Source organism: Gracilinanus agilis, chromosome 5, assembly GCF_016433145.1.
Source record: "Gracilinanus agilis isolate LMUSP501 chromosome 5, AgileGrace, whole genome shotgun sequence".
In the NCBI taxonomy this organism is placed as follows: domain Eukaryota; kingdom Metazoa; phylum Chordata; class Mammalia; order Didelphimorphia; family Didelphidae; genus Gracilinanus; species Gracilinanus agilis.
The window spans coordinates 55,522,840-55,537,434 of NC_058134.1; the positions used below are offsets into that span (position 1 = coordinate 55,522,840).

The 14,595-nt window shown below is 35.3% G+C and overlaps 1 protein-coding gene across 1 annotated transcript in view; it reads right to left on the reverse strand.

Annotated features, from left to right (window-relative positions):
• The window catches only part of FAM171A1 (family with sequence similarity 171 member A1), a 183,865-nt gene that overhangs the window by 81,958 nt on the left and 87,312 nt on the right, over window positions 1-14,595 (reverse strand). Inside the window, exon 2 of the mRNA XM_044677453.1 lies at window positions 136-363. Coding sequence (XP_044533388.1) covers window positions 136-363 — 228 coding nt within the window. The remainder of the gene's footprint in view (window positions 1-135; window positions 364-14,595) is intronic.

Genomic DNA, 14,595 nt, shown 5'->3' on the forward strand with positions numbered 1-14,595 from the left:
GAGTCTTTAATGGAGGATTTTACCATTTATCCATGGTAAATATAAACTCATAAATATTGGTTGATTTGAGATCATTTCCTTTCTGGATTCAAATGTAATTCCTTAGAAATTAGAACAAAGTAAAATCCTACTTACCAGGTAATCGTATGGGTTTCCATGGTGCAGAATTTGGTACATATGCAGGCTTACTGGCTGTGACAATCAGCTGATTCCCCAACTGATATTGGAACTTGATGAAAGCTGTGCCATCTGCCCCTGATGTTCCAGAGGCAATAGAGACCTGGTTGGTAAATATCTCAATGAAGGCTTCGTTGACTGGCTGATGGGTGCTGGCGTCACTGATGTGGACCTTCAGTGTCACTTCTGGAAGAGAAAACATGTGTGTTACTCTTGAGGAAACTTCTATGGTGATAATCACATAATATACAATGTTGAAAACAATACAAGGAAGAAGATTTTGCAACCAGACTAGGAAATGTAAGCTAACAAATTTGTTCCTTCTGTAGCTTCCCTGCCAATTCCTTGTAGATTTGTTGCCAATTTCTCCCCTCTGCCAATTTTCTTCCCACAAAGTCATCATGGACTTCCCATGGTCTCTATTATTGTCAGAAGTCATCTTCTTTAGTAAAATCACCCTTTCCATTCCCCCAAATGCCAGAGGGGAAAAAGTGATTGCTTTAAGAATTTGTACACCACACACCATCTGCTGTACTTCCCAGATGGTATTTCAGGGCCTCCAATATATTGCCAACAGGGAAAACCTGGCCAGGAGCATTAGTCAAAACACATTCTGCTACAGAAAGGTCCAGAGCAGGTTATTAAGATTTAAAGTTACTCTATTTGATAGCCTTACTAACGGGGGATGTGTAAGATGGCCAGGGTCCTTGTGTTAACTTTGAAGACAACATTAAGAAACTGTTAAAATCAATTTTCAAGGGCAGAAAATCCTCAAGAAATAAAGGATTTATGGAGATATTCGGTGTTCATGATTGGGACTTGCTAACAAAATTGAAGTGCCATCATGACCTAAATAAGTTTATCAACAATGCTACATCAAATTAATAAGGGCTAACTTTATAGAGCTAGATAAAATAAAAACAAAATTTATTTGGAGGAATGAAAGTTTTAAAATCTGAAGAGAAAGGATGAAAAAGTATAGCAATAAAAGGGAAATATCACTTTCAGATCTTAGTTTATACTGTAAAGTAAAACAATGTGGCACTGGCTAAAAAAATAGAAAAGTAGCTTAATGGAATATATTAGGTAAAAAGGAGTCAGAAACATCTGAACTCAATTACTCAGTATTCAATAAACATGAAAATGTAAATTACTTGGAGATACAGTCCTTATTTGCAAAGGACTACTGGGACAACAAGAGTTTGGCAAGAGACTAGATTGTGGTGATTTCCTACAATCCGCTTAAAATGGATATGTAGCCTGAATATTAAAAGTTGGGCAAAGAAAATTACAAGAGAACCAGATCAGTTACTGCTAGGGGAAGAATTCTTTTTTAAAATTAAATTTATCTTATTTTCTTATTCAAAGACATTTTATTTTCCCAATTACATGTATGGCAATTTTGAACATACGTTTCCCGAAGTTATAAGATTCAAATTTTCTCCCTTCCTCTTTTCTAGCCCCCCTCTTAGAATTGGTAAGCAATTTGATCTGGATTATGTGTATTATCATGCAAAAAATACTTCCATTTTGGTCATTGTTGTAAGAGAATACTCATAAAAGACCAAAACTGGGGGGGGGGGAAGAATTCTTAAACAAACAGGAGAAAGGATTCATCAAAAGAGATAAATTATAGATCAAATGATATGAAATTAAGAAGTTTATATGAACAAAAACCAATGCAACCAGATTAAGAAGAGAAGCTGTCAGTTGAGGGGAGAAAATCTTACCATTAAACATAAGGGTCTGATATTCAAGATATATAAGGAACAAATACAAATATATAACCAAGAACCATTTTTCAATAGATGAGTGTTCAAAAGATATGAAAGATGAAAAAAGGAAACGAACATTTATTAAGAGCTTTCTATGTGCCAAAACCTGTGCTAAGTGCTTCACAAATATTATCTCATTTGATCTTCACAATAACTCTGGGAAGTAAGTGGCATTATTATCCTCATTTTACATATGAGAAAACTGAAGCTGACAAGGGTAAGTAACTTGTCCAGTTACAAATTTATGAAAGGTCTGAGGCTGGATTTGAATTCAGGTTTTCTTGACTCTATACCCAGTGTTCTATCCACTATGCCAACTTGCTGTCTCTGATGAATAAAGAGTTCTCAACAAAAATTGCAAACTATTAACAACCATATGAAACATTGCTCCAAATCACTGCGCACTAAGAGAAATGCAAATAAAACAATGCTGAGAATCCATCTTAAACCTAGTAAACTGGAAAAGATGACAAAAGACAGAAACAGCTAATGTCGGGGGTGCTGGAGCATGCTGGTGCATTGTTGATGGAGTTGTGAAATGGCATGATTATTCTGGACAGTAATTGAGAATTATACTAGGAAAGTGACTGAAATATCCATACTCTTTGATCCAGACTTTCTTCTAACACACACACACACACGCGCGCGCGCAAACACACACACACACACACACACACACACACACACACGGTGAAAAGACAGATAACAGGCCCAATATGTAGCAAAGTATTCATAATAGCACTTTTTGTAATGGAAAAAACAAACTAGAAACGAGGTAACTAGTAGTTAGGTAGTGGCTAAACAAGATTTAAAATGTGAATATAAATGAATATTACTGCCATAAGAAATGATGAGTATGAAAAATACATAAAAGCATAGAAAAACATAAATATTGGTAAAAATGAACTATGCAAAACCAGGAAAACAATATGTAGCATGACTATAACAACATAAATGGAAAAACCAAAAGATATAAGAAAACTGAACACTAGGCAACTTATAATGAACAAACATGGTTCGAAGGAAGAGATGAGAAAATAGAGTTCCCTCACTTCTTTGCAGAAGTAGAAAACTATGAGTTCAGAACATGGCATATACAATATGTACATTTTGCATATACAAAAATTATATACATTATTTTTGATGTATTAGTTAGTTTTACTGCTGAAATGCTATTTCCCTCAATCTTTCTAATTCTTTTTTCCATGGAATAATTTTCTCTATGGCAGGGGGAGGGATAGTGGAAATGAAGATGATATAAAAAAAATATTCACAAATTTTTTCAAGGGGATCAAGGTCAAATAGAGTAAACGAGGGTGTGGAAAGTTAGATACCAAAACTGAAAAACAGACAAAATTCCAGAAAAGGGTAAGGGGAAGAAAGGAAATCAGTAGAGGAAAATGAATGGAAGAAAAAATTATTTCATACCAAAATTTCTCCAATAAATTTATCATTTAGTATTAATAATAATAATTATTATCATAACTCCACTTATATTTTTTCACATATTTCAATGGGCCTGTAGTCTCATGAAATGACACTCCCTCCAACCAGCAGACTGAAATCCTCCCATACCCATACATCCTATATAACTCTTTTTAAAAAAAGATATTTGTAACATTAAAATATACTCTTGTCTACGTTTTTCCCATAAGGTTGTGGAAGGGGAATGGCAGAAATCTGTAAACCCAAGTTCACTATCTCTAGACATCTCAAAGATACAAAAGGAAGACTCCAGTTTTTCATCTTGTCTTAGCATACATTTCCTTAATGAGAGCTGTTAATCTTATTCTTTGAAATCCCTTAAGAATTGTATACTTTACCAAAGACCTTGAGACATGGAACCCAACAATCTCCCAAGGTCTGAAATGGACTCAGATTTATATAACACTTTTAAGTTAGCAAAGTGCTTTTCTTACCTTATAGCAACCCTGAATGAATGAAAGAAGGAAAGAAAAAGCATTTACTGATTGTTTTAATTTTGTAGATGAGGAAATTGTGAATCAAAGAACATTAAGTGATAGCCCACTATCACAGAGCTAGTAAATGGAAGGGGCTGAGACTCTAGCCCAGGTTCTGACTAGAACAACATTTTTCTTTTTTCCTATTTATACCACACTGATAGTTCTAGGTGGTTGTATGTTCAAATGCACATAATACTAAATAGTTATAATAGGGGCATATGGCACAGTGGATTAAATTTGGAGTCAGGAAGAGATGTATTCAAATTCTGCCTCAGAGATTAATTTTGTGATTCTGGCCAAATCATTTAACCTCTCTCAGTCTCAGGTTGCTCTTTTATAAATGGGGTTAAGGGTGGGGAGTTAGACCCAATGTCCTTTCAAGCTCTATCATAGACCCTATGATAAATTAGAAAATGAATAAGTACAAAGAACGGGTCAAGCAGAATAGCCTGAGAAGTTCAAGGAAGGAGGAAGTCCAGAATTACAATGACGCAACATCTATACTAAGCAAGTGTAAAGACACAGATCCTTATAATTTCTTTTTTCCCTTTTTGTCAGTACCCCTTGATGGCCAAGATATCATCAGCCCTTCTAGGGTTCACTTGATGTCATCTACTCCCTTCTGCCACTTATCAGCAGTATATGATTCCTACCTCCAATTTCCCAAAGCAAAAAGCTTATTTGATGTCTTCTGTCATCAAAGTAGCAGAAAAGGCATTTAAGAAAATGAAGTTAGGAAGAATAACTAGATAAGGGGAACCATCTATGCTGAGGGTTAAACAATCTTGAAAGAACTGAGTGGTCTGTTTTCTAAGATATCTCCAAAAATGGAATATACCAAAGGAATAGAACAAAAAAATCAAGGATCATAATAGTACAGAAAAAAAGTGATGAGAAGACAGCAATAACCAACCTACATTTTTATTTTCTCATCTTTATAAAATCTTATGAAATGATCTTTATATGATAGCTAACACACACACACATATATATATATATATATATAGTGCTTTAATGTTCCATAAAACATTATACATATATCGTCTCATTTGATTGTCTCCTTTTAACAACTTTGTAAGGTAGATGGTATTATTGTCATTCTCATTTTACAGATGAAGAAAACTGAGGCTGACAGAAATTAAAAATTTTGACCTGGGTCTCACTTGGTAAGTGTTGGAGGCAGAATTCATCTTTCTTACTACCCAAGTCTAGGACTCTGTTAAAGACACTCTTAAAAATATGCGGACGAATAGTAAGAGGAAACAGTAGAGTGGAAATCATGAGATCTGGATCACTGGACTGCAGGCAGAATAGTACTGTTAAGAATAACATGGGATCTAGAGTCATAGGATTGTAGACCAAGAGTCAGAATAAACCTTGGAGATCCTTTTGTCTATATTCTCATTTTACAGATGAAGAAATTGAAGTTGAAAAATGGTCAGTGCCTAGAGTCACATAGGGATTAAGTGATTTGAATGCTGATTGTGTGATTGGACTTTTCCAAATGCACCATGCTGTTTCCAGAAGGCCCTAGACTTGAATCCTGGCTCTGCCCTATTACTATCTATATGAAGTCATACTTTACCTTTAAACTTAGAGGCATTTATGTGGAGTGGTGGATAGAGCACTGGACCTTGAATCTGGAAGACCCAAATTTGAATTTTATTTCATGTGTGACTCTGGGAAAGTCACATAAATTCTGTCTCTGTTTCTTCAACTATAATATAAGGATAATAGCATCTATCTCCCAGGTTCAAAATAAGATATTTGAAAAGTTTTTAGAAGTGTCTAGCCCTTAATAAGTACTTAATAAATGCTTATTTCTTTTCCCCTTCCTCTTCCTTTCCATCTTGGATCTTAGTTTTCTCATCTGTAAAGTATGAAAGAACTGGACTAGATAACTTTTAAGTTCTCCCTTTCTGCTCTAAATATCCCACTTTTACAAGTGAATTTCTATAGCAAATCACATTTTTAGGGTCTGAAAACTGACTAAAAAGTATAGTGAATACCATATACTACTGTTTACGATATGTTGATTACAAGAAATCATTTGATTCAGCAGAGCAAAATATGGTTTTAAAGGTTCTCTGATAAGTAGTCTTTCATCCATACTTTGAAATCATACCTTATTCTTTGATATATATATGTATATATATAAATATATATATTAACATACATGTATATATGTATGTATCACCATAGAGAAATCAATTCAACACTAATCTGGATATTTTATGGCTTAAGGGAAGCATAAAACAAGGAAATTTATGATCACCAATGGTACTAACCACTTTCATGCAGAATGCCTACTAAAAGGTTGAAATGGAAGAGGGATTTACTATAAATGGTAAGATCATCTTGTCATTACTTTTTGTACATTATATTGTGCTGATAATATTCAGTCTCAGAACATCAAAATACTTCATTAATGAGATGCATGATTACTCATAAAAGATCAGCTTAATACTCTTTTACAAGAAAAATGAAATATATGAAAAATGTCTATTCTGCAGGCTAGGACAGACAGCTAGATGATTAGTTCATCAAATAAGTACATTCATTCATAAATCATGGATAGACACTGGAATTGAGCAATAAGTTGGGCCTAAAACTGAAGAAGAAGAGGAAAGAAGGTTGGGCTACATGTAAATAATTGCATCATGCTGATAATGACTCCAAACTAAGTCACAGTATAAAATCATCTCCTTAATTCAATTGTTCTCCTGGGCATGGTATATGGTTAGCATCTTGATGTATGGAAATTCAGAGTTGTAGGTGGCCTAAGGGAAATGAGAGATACATGGTAGGTGCAAAAAAGCTGCAACCTATTTTCATGGATGGCCTCTGTACAAGTGGAATTAAGGATCTATCAGCTAGAACTGTATTATTAGAAATGGAAGTGAGTTGGTTTTGTAGGGAGAATCAAAAATAACAAATGGACAGTTTGAAGCTTGTGCTGGAAGCCAAAAGTATATAAAGAACTTGAGGAAAGGCCCTTACTATGTTAAATAGATCTTCCATGCAGATTGGAGAAATTGCAATCTATAAAAAAATTAAATTATAGAAAGGGTCATAAACTTTAGAAGGGAACTAAGAAATAATTTAGTCCAACACTGTCCTTTCACAGATGACAATACTGAGGATGAGAATAGTCAAATAACTTGCCCAACATCATTAAAGTAGATAATGAAGTGAGGATTAAAATTTATGTCTTCTGGGGCCAAATCCAGTATTTTTTCCACTGAACAACATTGTCTCAACTTGGAAATATCCACATCAAAAGATTATGGGTCTAGGGGGCAGCTGGGTAGCTCAGTGGAGTGAGAGTCAGGCCTGGAGACGGGAGGTCCTAGGTTCAAACCTGGCCTCAGCCACTTCCCAGCTGTGTGACCCTGGGCAAGTCACTTGACCCCCATTGCCTACCCTTACCAATCTTCCACCTATAAGACAATACACCGAAGTACAAGGGTTTAAAAAAAAGATTATGGGTCTATTGGAATAATGAAATATGAGTATAAACAAAATATGATGAATTTCAATAAACATCTCACATTCTTGATTTGATCATGTTACTTCTTTTAACTTCCATCCCTTTCTAATAAAAGAACACAATGAAGGCCTGGAAAGAATTCTCTGCCCCTCTTCTCCCCATCTTAGGTGGTCATGTATATAAAAATGGAAAACACAATGATGCTGAAAATTAGAAGTCATCAACAATTAGGAAAATGAATGGTGAAGGAAACAAATGCAACAAAAACCAAGGATGTGACATTGACAAAGTAAACTTCGTTAATCTATTCCAATGATATTTATGCCACCTTATTTCAGACTTGAAGATAAATTACATGTACATCTATATATTATAAGGCAATCACCCCTCCTCCTGAAATAAATTTAAATTAACTCAGCTTTTATTACTTTAGATATAGCAGCGATTGTGAATTTTATGGGTAAGTGAGTGGGTGGCTTTTTATAAGGGTTCCCTGGTGATTTATGAAATTTTATGGTAATGTAACATTTACTAATACTTACTATTACAAGCTTTCTGCTAACACATCATTTGCTGAGAAATAGGCTAAAATGGCTTGGATTTGGAAAGAGTCATGGGGTTCATGAATTAGCAATGGAAAGAATGAGTTCTATTGTGCTCAGTGCCCTAGATTTAGTACTTGAATGTCTTCTCAGATATTAAATGAATCCTAAGAAGAAACAGACCAATCAACTTTTATTTCATGGTTTTCAGTTGTTAGTAGAGCTGTGTGAGAAAAATCTCAGTCTTACCTAACCAAATCTAAATTCAAAGAAATCTGCCCAACTCCTAAAAATATAGAGATATTCTTATTTATAGGCACCAAGGCAAATTTGTTTGTCTAATTTCTGTATTCTTGACCTATCCAGGGTCATTTACATCTATAACCATGAAGCCAGAAAAGATGATATCATGTATTTACTAAAATCAAAGAATATAAGGTTAGAAAGAGTCTTTGGATATCATCTTTCCCAACCCTCTATTATGATTTTTCAGGACCTTCAAAACCATGGATATCTGGAAGTTTTATTTAAGTTTCTGAATGTCCTGTTTAAAAATATAGCACCCAAAATGAAGCAAACCCCCCCCCCCAAAAAAAAAAACATGGAGGCTAATGTCACTGGGTTGCTGAGTACAGGTGGGTAAGAAGTTAAGAAGACTGAAAAGCTGGAAGAGGCCAGGTTAGAAAGGGCTTTAAATGCCACGGGATTCTAAATTTGAACTTGGAAGTGATAAGGAATCACTAGAGTTTACTGAATTGAAGGGAGCTTACGTGGTGAGATTTATACTTTAGGAAGATTAATTTGACAGTTGAGTAGAGGATGGATTGTAGAAGGAGAAGCTTGAAGCAGGGAAACTAGCCACCAGGCTATTAGCCATCCCCAAGTGGGAGGTGATTCGGACATACATTATGTTACTGACAAGCATAGAAGAGAGGGAGAGTATAGGAGAGATGTTTCAAAGGGGGGTCTAGAAGAAATTTTTCAAAAGTACGATCAATAGAACTTGGGAAGAGATTAATTTAGGAGGGAGAAAATGAGGAATTAAGGATGATGCTTAGGTTTTGGGACTGGGTCACTGGGAAGTTTAAGGTGATCTTGACAGTAACAACAAAGTTTGAAATAGGGGAGGAAAAGAGTAAAAACAATGAGTTCAGTTTTGGACATAATGAATTTAAGATGCCTATGGGACATCCATTTTGAGATTTCCAATAAGCAGTTGGAAATGTGAGATTGGAGGTTAAAAGATAGGTCAGGGTATGGATAAATATATGAGAATCATTAGCACAATATAATTGAATCAAGGGGAACTAATGAAATAATATAGAGGGAAAAGAAGAGGACCCAGAACAGAGTCTAGGGAATACCTATTGTTAGCTGGTACCATTTGGATGAAGATCTAAGAAAGAAGAATGAGAGAAGACATAGAGAAAGAAAATTATTAGCAAAGGCAAAAAAATAGGAGGGGGGAAAAGACAATTCCAAGAGACTGTAAAATTTAAAAAATAAAAATAATAGCAGTGTGCATTTTTATATATGGATACATATATGGATATATATACATATGTATATGCATGTATATATGTGTATATATGAACATATATGTATATATATGCATATATATGCATATATATATGGAGAGAGAGAAATAAATTTTAATAGCAGGTTAGGGCCAGTCAAGGAAGGTGTTGAATGTCTAATAAAACAGGACTTGATTCAATAGCAAATAATGAATAATGAAAAGTTTGAGTGCAAAGGAATGTCATAAAAGATAGTAAGAGACAACTAATAATTCATAGGAGAAGGCAACCAGGAAAAAATGTCTTCTGACCACTAGAAAGTAATATGCCCATTTATGATTATTTTAGAGGAGGGTAAAAGTCATGATCAGCCTGCAGGATAATGGCAAATTATATAAAATCCTCACAAAATTCAACCTTCAGTCTGTTCCCCTGACCATATCTTTTTACTTTGCTTTTTAAGAAATGATTTGACGCTGTTACTGAATCTAGCTTTGATCTAGCTACTTGCTTTTTGTTGCTAATTTCTCAGTTTAGCACCCTTCCTTCTTCCTATCAACTCATTCTAGTTTTAAGTATCTAGGCCAACCCTTCTAGTCTTGCCATGGGGAACTTTCTAATGAACCACCAAATACTTATGAACCACTTGAACCTCAGTATTTGGAAGGAACAGTACGAAAGATGCATAAATACCACTTATGGCCTCAAAGTTGATATCAATGCATATTATATGGTATGACAGTGAATCTGAGCTCTCTACACAAGAAGGCAGAGATGACCTTAGAAGCATAGTTGATGTTTTTTGAAGGATGAGACTCATTAATGAAACATGGTAATCTTTTTCAAAAGAAACAGTAACTCTAAGATGTCAAGTAATAACACTATATAGTAAAAAGAGATACATCTAAAAATTCACAAATCTGAGAGGGGAAGAATGATGGAGACTATTTGAATGAGTGTAAAAGGAAGGGAAACATAAGTGATACCTTTGTGGGAATATATTATAGTCCAAATGATTAGTTTCTGGCAGAGATCACAAAATTGGCACAAAAGTGGGCTATAATGTAGTGGTAAGAATGGAGCTTTTGGCAAATATTTGCTGGAGGCATAGTTTTGCTAAAAATTGACATCCAATACATTCTACCTTTGTTTGGCTAATCAATTTAATCTTTTAGTAAGTAAAGGAAGTGACAAAGACAGCTGCTATTCTGGACCTGATTTTGACCAAAAAAGACAAGATGGCAGGAACATCATTAGGATCCTTGAAAGAAAGGAGTTATATTATCATTGAGCTCATGACAGCAAAGGTCTGGATATTGTCTGACATGTGTCCTAGACATCAAGAAGTTCTGAGAAAATAAAATGATAATTACACAGCCTAAGAATCTAGAAGGAAAACCCACTTAAGAAGCCCTAGGAATGAGAATCTGACATTATAACTGCAAATGACAGTAAGGAGGGGAAAAGAGGGGATGACTTAGAAGGTGGTCATGTAAGGAAGGAGCTCTCTGTTGAGCCTAGATTTTTTTTGAAAAATGAATAAATGATGGAAATCTAAGCTTATGTGAGTGAAATATAAAAACGAAACCAAAATTCTCTAAGGCTAGTGTTGGGAAGACAAATACTTTTAAAATCTAAGTTTAAAAAGAAAGGGATAGATAGACTACTGTTTTGAGTGGATGGGGTGATGCTAATGCAAAGTTGAAACTACTCAATTCTTAATTTGCTCCTGTTTTCTCTGTCAAGGAAGAATGATCTTCCTACTGAGGAGAAGGAAAAGGGTTAAGAGGGAAAACATCAAACTATTCTAAGAAAGTTCAAGTTGCTCTGCCTAGATCGATTATAAGTCAAGGGAATAAAAGAATACACAAATAGAACCGATGAGCTGCTATTAATGACTTCTGCTGAATCTCAGAGATGTAATGAACAAGGTTCAGAAGGGTGGAAGTAACTGGGAGATGGATATAAGGGAGCTCAGTATTGGAAGGGACTTTCCAACATCTAGAACTCTCATTTTGGGGTCTCACTGTGGCTTCCTCAGTATCTAATCATATCTAGACCCTGGCTCTAGCCAGGATTCACTTCATTCTTACTAGCTGCCAGGCCACGCATAGAAACCAAGTCCTAGAGTCCTTAGCCCTTGCAGGCCCAGGATTCCCACCTTGGGACTTCACTTCTCAGTCTTCTCCCACTTCACTGCCTGTCCTCTGTCATATCTCCATCCTCCTTCTCCCTCTCCAGTTTTGGAACCATTCAAATAAAGTCTGTCATTGTTTCAGGGAAGCATGTGTCAATTTACTCTCTTATGGCTTCAATTGTCACTCCTATAATTTCCAAACCAAAATATTCCTCCCAGATCCCTGAACCCCACATTTGTCTCCCTCTATGAAGATTATAAGCTCTTTGAGCATGGACTGCTTTTGCTTTTCTACTTGTATTCCTATAGCTTGGTATAGAGTAAGCTTTTAAGAAATTCTTTTTTATTCAATAATTTTTTCAGCTGTCCAAAAAGAATGGGATGCCTCATGGGGCAGTAAATTCTTTGTCTAGATAATTTCTTGAGGTCCGTTCCAGTTCTAGATTTATGATCTTATGATTTTAATGTAGATAAGTCAAAGAATTAAGGTCATATACCCTTCCCAAAGATCCAGTAAACCAATGATGAAGCCATGGGACCATGAAAAGAATACAGGAATTCTTTACCCATAGCCCTTTCCTTTTTTGCAAACTTGGATGAGCGAGGCTATGCTGGCACAGACTTCTCCACTTTCAGTAGTTCAGAGAGCATCTGTTTTGTGGGAAGAAAGCTAAACATTATCTTTTAGTCAAACATCATCTTTTAGTCATTTCCTTTCCATCTCCCACAAATTCAGATTTAAATGGAACAAAGTCGTTTCAAATTGCTGGCTTTAGGTCAATGCATTGCCAAGCAGTAATGGCACACAAGATGGCAACAAGGGGATATGAGCCTGGCACACAGGTTACATTACTGCAGCAAAAATGGTCTCTCCACCATGCAGATATTTGGAAAAAAACCTATTTAAATGATAGAAAGATAACATCAGGCCTACTTTATTTTATTTTCTTATTTTCCTGATCTTATTATCAAACCATATTTCAAACCATTCTTTGTTTCCTTTTTTCTTCTTAAAATCCTTCCCCTTTGTCTTAGAATCAATACAAAGTATCGGTTCCAAGGCAGAAAAGTCATAAGGACTAGGCATTTAGGGCTAAGTGATTTGCCCAGGTTCACATAGCTAAGAAGCATCTGAGGCCAGATTGGAACCTCAAACCTTCTGTCTCCAGGTATAGCTCTCCACTGAGACATGTAGTTGTCCCTCAAATCTTTTTTTTTCCCTGTTGGTGTCATGCAGTGAACAAAATACATCTAATTATAACTGAATGTTACTCTGAATTCATATTTTATATCCAAATCTCCAAACCAGCCCCTCCTTCCCTTTGAAAAGTTTGCTACTCAGAATATCACAAGAAGTTCAACTCTTCGTTTGTTGTTTCTCATCTAGAGGGACTGTAGAGACTTTTCTACAATAGCACCTTTCACCTGACCTTTAAGCCAACATTTTAATCTGTTGCCAATATGCTTTCATAAACCACATCTCTATCTTCATGAAATTTTGGCTTCTTACTCTAATTTTTGTTCCTATTTTGTTCTCCAAGATCTTAGATGTTACTGTTCTTTTGTTTAGGGATTTAAAGGAATTTATTTTCTCTTTAAAAAAAAAACTCAGAGCTGTAAGTTTCCAGAGCAACCAACTGATCTTAAAAATAAAAAAAAAATCAAATCAACAACAACTCAACATTTGTACAGTAGACCATCAGTGACAGCTAGAGCAAGTCCATTTTGGCCAGGCAGCTCAAGGCAAAAAGTTCATTCAAAACTGGCTAATACTTCTGTTTAACATCAGGAAAAGCAGCTGAAAAGGAAGTTGCAATACTTATCACCAAGCACTATGATTAGCTAAATTTAACCCCAAAAGCAAAAGGGCTACAATGACTTTCTATTCCTTAAATCAAATGGCAAAGAATCTTCAACTTTCCTAAAATATTCAGTAACTAAGGGCTTATCTAATTTTTTACCAACAAAGCAAAGATGCTTGATATGTAATATATAATTTCTATTTTAATTGGCTTTATAGATGCTAAAATTCCATGTTTACATTTATGGAGGCTAAAATTTCAAGTGTCCATGCATTTGTGAGCATTTTCATACCTAACACAATAAGCCAATATGTATCAATATCAAGAAATAGCTAATAGTGGAGCAGCTGGGTGGCTCAGTGGATTGAGAGCCACTCCTAGAGACAGTTAGTCCTAGGTTCAAATCTGGCCTCAGACACTTTCTAGATGTGTGACCCTGGGCAAGTCACTTAACCTCCGAGACAGAAGGTAGGGGTTTTTTAAAAAAAAGAAATAGGAAATAGCTAATTGTCTCTTTCTTATCTTACAAAAGACAATGATTTAGTTTTTTTCTTGCAATTTGGCATACATTTTAGATTACCTGAGCTTTTCTTTACTTTTTTTTAACCACTCTACAACCTCAGCACTTGAAATATATTAAATTTTTTATGATCTCTTTAAAAATGGAATGAACATCGTGTCCTCACACACACTCTGGATAAATTGCACTTAACTCCCCCCAGAAATGAAGAGATTGTGATATCATTCAATAACAGAATGCAGCTAGCTGCACTTCTTCCAATATTCCATGACTTTTAGCCATTTTCCTGTGGCACTAAATGCTTGGCAAACCTTTCAAATGATTGGTTTCTCAGCCCTGTTTGGTAGAGTGTTTTTTTCTGAAAAGACCAAGAATACAATTATGTATTGGGGCATCTCCTTGACATGGGCAGCAACAAATAGGTCAGCATAATCTTTGTTTCCTGCTGATCCGGAGCAGTTTTTCACCACTCATATACTTTCCATTCTTAGTACCCTTTGTAATGGTATACTCTGAGGTTGACTCCTTAAGAGTTTTTCTCCAAATATATGTGGTCCATGAATTCTTAGTGCAGTTTTAATGGTTTAAAACTGAACTAAAACTTGAGGACACCCTGTCAATAATCCTTGATTTTTCAGCTATGGCTTTTGATCTATAGAAATCCCTTTGAA